The sequence below is a fragment of the Armigeres subalbatus genome, chromosome 2 (genome assembly GCF_024139115.2).
Source record: "Armigeres subalbatus isolate Guangzhou_Male chromosome 2, GZ_Asu_2, whole genome shotgun sequence".
NCBI classification, from domain to species: Eukaryota; Metazoa; Arthropoda; class Insecta; order Diptera; family Culicidae; genus Armigeres; species Armigeres subalbatus.
This window is the reverse complement of record NC_085140.1, coordinates 35,156,276-35,162,588: the sequence shown is the minus strand read 5'-3', so window position 1 is coordinate 35,162,588 and position 6,313 is coordinate 35,156,276. Positions and strand designations below refer to the sequence as shown.

Here is a 6,313-nt window from a genome sequence, read left to right as displayed (position 1 = left end):
GATTTACAACATGTGTGTTGCTCGGAACGCTCCAACTTCACTACTCCGTTTGTCCGGCTCTACCGGGTCTTTCTCTGTATCGTCTATCTAGTGCACACATCGACTCTCCGGATCAGCCATGACGGATGAACGTACGAGACAACAGCTCATCAATCGCCGAACCACGCTCACTGCAGCTCTAGGGAGAGCGGAACAATTCATCGAAAAGTATGAGGCGGAACGGGATCAAGGCCAGGTGAAGTTACGTCTAGAGAATCTCGATACCGTGTGGATGGGACTAGATGATGTGCAGACTCAACTCGAAGACTTGGAGCTGACCAAAGAAGGTATGGCTCAGAACCTGTCTTTCCGCTCCCACTATGAAACCCGTTATTTTCGCACAAAAGCCACTCTACAATCCTACCTCCCCAATGTACCTTCGACAAGCACAATTCCTAAGCACCACTCTCTGGGCTCTCCGGAATCAAACTACCAACAATTTCTTTACCGGAGTTCGACGGAGATTATAACCAATGGCTTCCATTCCACGACACATTCGTTGCGCTTATCCATTCCAACACCGAGGTCCACGATATTCAAAAATTCCACTATCTGCGTGCTGCTTTGAAAGGAGAAGCAGCGCAGTTGGTCGAATCGATTGGAATTAGTTCCGCCAACTACAACATCGCCTGGCAAACTTTAGTCTCTCGCTACGCTAACGACTACCTCCTCAAAAAACGCCACTTGCAAGCTCTCCTCGACTGTCCCCGCATGAAAAAGGAATCCGCCGTAGCTCTACACTCAGTTGTCGATGAGTACGAACGCCACACGAAAACACTCCGCCAATTAGGAGAACCAATCGAGACATGGAGTACCATGTTGGAACATCTACTTTGTCTGCGTTTGGATGAAGCCACACTGAAAGCTTGGGAAGATTTCGCTACGACCGTTGAAACTACTCTTGTCTCATTGAATTCCTGCAACGTCGCATCCGTGTATTGGAATCAATGTCCGTTAATCACCAAGCACAGCCATCTTCCAATCAACAATCAATTATGTTTCGACGTCCCCCTTTCCACAAAACCGTTTCTCATGCTGTAGCAGAAACTACATTTCGCAAATGTCACTGCTGCGATCAACATCACCCACTTTTTCAATGCCCACGGTTCGAAAAGATGTCCGTCTCCGATCGACTGAAAGTTGTCAATGATCAGCATCTCTGCCACAATTGTTTTCGCCAAGACCATCTCGCTCGAAACTGCCAATCGAAATTCTCCTGCCGTCACTGCAAAAGGCGACACCATTCATTGATCCATCCAGGCTATCACCTTCACGATGCTGATCAATCACCCACTACATCGCGCACCGTACCATCCGCTACATACACACCGAAGCCCGTCATCAAACAAGACACAGCTATAAACAACAAACGATCGCCCACATCCATGAATGCTGTGACTGCCCAAACAATCAACTCATCACAAACATCGAGTGCGAATGTTTTGCTTTCGACGGTCGTGTTGATGGTTGTCGACTGCAACGGACAAGAGCACCCGCTCGAGCACTATTGGATAGTGGCTCACAATCAAACATAATAAGCGAACGACTATGCCAATTACTGAGGTTAAAGCGATGCAAGTTAAATATCCCAGTGTACGGCGTTGGTGAATCTTCTTCCAGTGTCAACCACTCTGTTAGTGCCTCCATCCGTTCGAGAACCTCCGACTTTGAGCTCAACCTTGCCTTCCTCGTCATGCCCCGCATTACCATCGACTTGCCCGTCGTGTCATCCCCAGGAGAAGTTTGGAATGTCCCAAAGAATCTGATGCTAGCTGACCCCACTTTCCACAAGACAGGATCCATCGATATGCTACTAGGCGCTGAGCATTTTTCTCCTACATAAATCTCAGCAGCCGGATAGAAAATGCTAACAGTCCCACATTAATTAAAAGCGTTTTTGGTTGGATTGTTACCGGCAGGATTCAAACTCCCGTAAATTCACTCCCTGTAGCATGTCATGTCTCGCTTTCGGATCCACTAAATGAATCCCTGGAGCGCTTCTGGCGCATAGAAGAAGTCGAAAATCCGCGAAATAATTCTGTTGAAGAGCAGGAGTGTGAGACCAACTACGTATCCGGTGTTTCCCGCACAGTGGAAGGAAGATATATAGTGCGACTTCCGCGACATGTAGATTTTGATCACATGTTGGGGGAATCTAAATCTGCTGCTATCCGCCGTTTACATTGTCTCGAAAATCGTTTAAGCAGGGAGCCCCATTTGATGGAAGAATACCATTCTTTCATGTCGGAATATCTGTCACTCGGTCACATGAGACTCGTTTCAGCAAACGAAACGGAACCGGCGCAGGTAAACTACCTACCTCATCATGCCGTAATGAAAGAAGCCAGTACCACCACGAAAGTTCGGGTAGTCTTTGACGGATCGGCTAAAACATCAACAGGGTATTCCCTTAACGACGGCCTTCTGGTAGGTCCGATTGTCCAAGATGAGTTACTCACTCTTGTTCTACGATTCAGAAAATACCCCGTAGCTCTTGTCGCGGACATCGCTAAAATGTACCGTCAAGTGCTACTGCATACCGATGACACGCCACTGCAACGAATACTCTGGCGATTCCGCACGGAAGAGGCGATCGCAACGTATGAGCTGTTAACAGTAACATATGGTCTTGCTCCATCTTCTTTTTTGGCGACGCGTACCCTGCAACAGCTCGCTGCCGATGAAGGAGATGCCTACCCACTAGGTGGTCCAGCACTGAAGAAGGGATTCTACATTGACGACTACATAGGGGGAGCCAATTCCGAGGAGGAGGCAATACAGACACGCAAAGAACTCGACGAGCTGCTGGCAAAGGGAGGTTTTCAGCTGAGAAAGTGGGCGTCAAACAACTCGAATGTGCTGGAAGGACTTGACCCCTCTCGGATTGGAACACAACCAAGTCTAAAGTTTGACCACATCGAACCGATAAAGGCACTTAGAGTTAGTTGGGAGCCCGCATCCGATCATCTTTGCTTCAACTTGAATCTCGATCTAAGTAGTGATCCACCAACCAAGCGATCAATCTTATCGGATGTTTCTGAACACTTTGACCCGCTTGGCCTAACAGCACCAGTTATTGTACGCGCTAAAATGCTTCTACAACAGCTCTGGCTACAACCCTGCGGATGGGATGAAGCAATTCCTGACGTCCTCCTAGCGAAGTGGGATAACTACCGTATTGACATTCCGAGAATTAATTCCTACCGTGTCGACCGATATGCCTTTCTACCGAAATCCGTAATCCAGTTGCATACTTTTGCAGACGCATCCCAACAAGCCTACGGTGCATGCGTTTATGCTCGTTCAACCGACCCCCAAGGCAGGACGAAAGTGCAGCTGATTGCATCTAAGTCAAAAGTCGCTCCTCTAAAAAGAATTACTATTCCCCGATTGGAGTTGTCCGCTGCTGTGCTTGCTGCAAGACTGCACAAGAAAGTTACTGAAGCACTTGACATGACCATCGCTAACTCGTATTTCTGGTCAGATTCCACGGTCACCCTCGAATGGTTGCGTTCCCCTCCATACACTTGGAGCACCTTCGTTGCGAACAGGGTTTCTGAAATTCAGAACACAACACAGGGATCTCGTTGGCATCACGTCGCAGGAAAACAAAACCCAGCAGACCTGATCACTAGAGGGATGAAAGTTGACGATTTTCTCAACAGCAGTTTATGGCATCGGGGACCATCATGGCTAGGGAGACCTGAAACAGAATGGATAATATCAGATGATTCGAGAAAAACACCGGAGGAGATGTTAGAACGGCGGACGATGGTGGCGGCAATTCAAAACAAACTCGGAACGAATTCAATTTTCGCAACGTCTTCTTCCTACAATCGTTTGCTACGAGTGACAGCATATTGCCTTCGTTTCATTGACGCCTGTCGTCGCAAAACAGTATCGTCATCACAGCCCGAGTCGGTGTTTATAACAAGATCAATCACGGTGGTAGAATTGTCAGCAGCCCGAATGCTATTGATCCGATTAGCTCAAGCAGATTGTTTTGCAGAGGAGATAAGGTACTTGGGAGGGGAGAGTCTGTTTCTAAACGTTCGAACTTGCGTCTTTTGAGCCCCTTCGTAGACGCAGATGGAATCCTACGAGTCGGAGGTAGATTGCGTCTATCAGAGCAACCTTACCTAACCAAACATCCAGTCCTCCTTCCTAGTTCCCATCCTCTAACACGGTCAATTGTCAAGCACTATCATCTCAAGCTGTTCCATGGTGGCGGCCGCGTAACCCTAGCGGCCATCCGTCAAGAATACTGGCCCGTACAAGGCCGGAGAATAGTGAATAGCGTTTTAAGAAACTGTTTCCGATGTGCCCGTGCCTCTCCTGTCCCGGCCAAGCAGCAAACTGGACAGTTGCCTGGACAAAGAACAACACCAAGCCGTCCATTTTCCGTAACCGGTGTTGACTACGCCGGCCCAATTTATATAAAAGCAATCCATAAGAGAGCATCGCCAACCAAAGCTTACATCAGCGTCTTCGTTTGTTTCGTGGCAAAAGCCGTGCATTTAGAGTTGGTGAGCGACTTATCGACGGCTGCATTCCTCACTGCGCTTAGGAGATTTATTGCTCGTCGGGGTTGTCCTGCACACATTCATTCCGACAATGGGAAAAATTTTGAAGGTGCTCGCAATGAACTTCGCGAGTTGTACCAATTATTTCAGGAGGAAGAGTTGAGCGGAGTGGTTGCTAATTACTGCTCCAATCAGGGCATCCAGTGGCACATGACCCCACCTAAGGCTCCACACTTTGGAGGTCTTTGGGAAGCGGCGGTGAAGGTAGCAAAGAAGCATTTACACCGGCAGTTCGGCGATTCAAGGCTTACCTTCGAGGAGTTAACAACAGCCCTAGCAGAAATTGAAGCAGCAATGAATTCTCGCCCGCTAACACCACTAACTGAGGACCCGAATGATCTCGCCACCCTTACACCAGCCCACTTCCTAATAGGCACTGCAATGTCCACTTTTCCTGAAGACGATGTTAGTAGAATTCCCATCAATCGTCTAGACCACTATAGGAGTTTACGTCATCGCGTCCATCAATTTTGGCACCAGTGGCAAGCTGAATATCTACAGGAAAGTAGACATATCATCCCGAACACTGACATCCAACCAGGTAGAATGGTCGTCATCGTCGACGAGTTTTTTGCTCCTGTGAAGTGGCCGCTGGCGAGAATCCTGAATATCATCCCCGGACCAGATGGGCTCACTCGAGTCGTTGACTTGCTAACCAGCAGGGGAGTTATACGACGTCCAATAACAAAAATTTGCTTGCTGCCCGTTGAAGAATCCTAAAAATTAAGAACTGATAATTTGTAAACATATTCTCTTGAACTCAATGTATGAATTAGAATGTAGTTGTGTTGATTTACAATGAAATTCAAGAATTTCAGGTGGCGGCGATGACAGTTCTCAAATGAACTGCTGTCAAAAATTAGGTTACCAATGATGCTGACAGCAAGACTGGCAGCCCTTTGATTTATTTCAAATTTATGGCAAATTCAAATTGAAAAATTTCACACAACGTAGGGTAGAAATAGAACGAAATAATAATGAATTTAGTTAGTTAGAGTCAAACCGCCAAAAGTGAAGTACTCAATAAAGGTCCCGCAAAATCTCGAAAGGGTTTCTTTTAGCTGAAATATAGTTGTGCCCAGTGAGAAGCCCTAAGGTGTCCGGCCGTACTAGTGTGTCCCCGGCCGTTTGCGAATCCCGAAACCCGTCGGAACCTACTATCCTGCCCTATCAGGTTTTTTTAGCGGATTGAGGTACGTATGTATGCTAAAAGGAGGGGTCATTGATCTTCCGTATAAAAATCTCGCAAAACATCGTTCATGTTATCAGCAAACATATACGTTACAGATGCCTTGCCTAAGTCTCAAACGATTTATTTTTTCGCCATGTAAGCTCGTATAAATAAAACACATTTCCTGCAATCGGCCCATCAGACAATTTAGTTATAACAAATTAGCATTCCTCGCCATTGTTCCAATAAACTATCAACATGTTTTATAGTTTACCGAGGAAGGCAATTGCCTACAAGTTAATAGGACCATATCCATGTTCAATTACAAAACACAACTTCCATGTTCACCAAACCGCGATACGAGGCACACCTGTTGTGATTAATTGAGAAGGATATTTGTTGTAAAAAAAGATAATTTTTGCACAAAAGAGCGAAACTTTCTTCTTCTCAGCAGCATATGAAGCAAACTTCAAAAATGTCTGTGACCCATATCCAAAAGATTAAGCACACAAAAAAATTG

At 46.5% G+C, this 6,313-nt stretch overlaps 1 protein-coding gene across 1 annotated transcript; it reads left to right on the top strand.

Annotated features, from left to right (window-relative positions):
* Positions 1-2,553: 2,553 nt before the first annotated feature.
* Positions 2,554-5,342, top strand: LOC134208910 (uncharacterized). The gene is made up of 2 exons (XM_062684873.1): positions 2,554-4,058; positions 4,208-5,342. The coding sequence occupies exons 1-2, from the start codon at positions 2,554-2,556 to the stop codon at positions 5,340-5,342; spliced, it is 2,640 nt and encodes an 879-aa protein (XP_062540857.1).
* Positions 5,343-6,313: the final 971 nt, after the last annotated feature.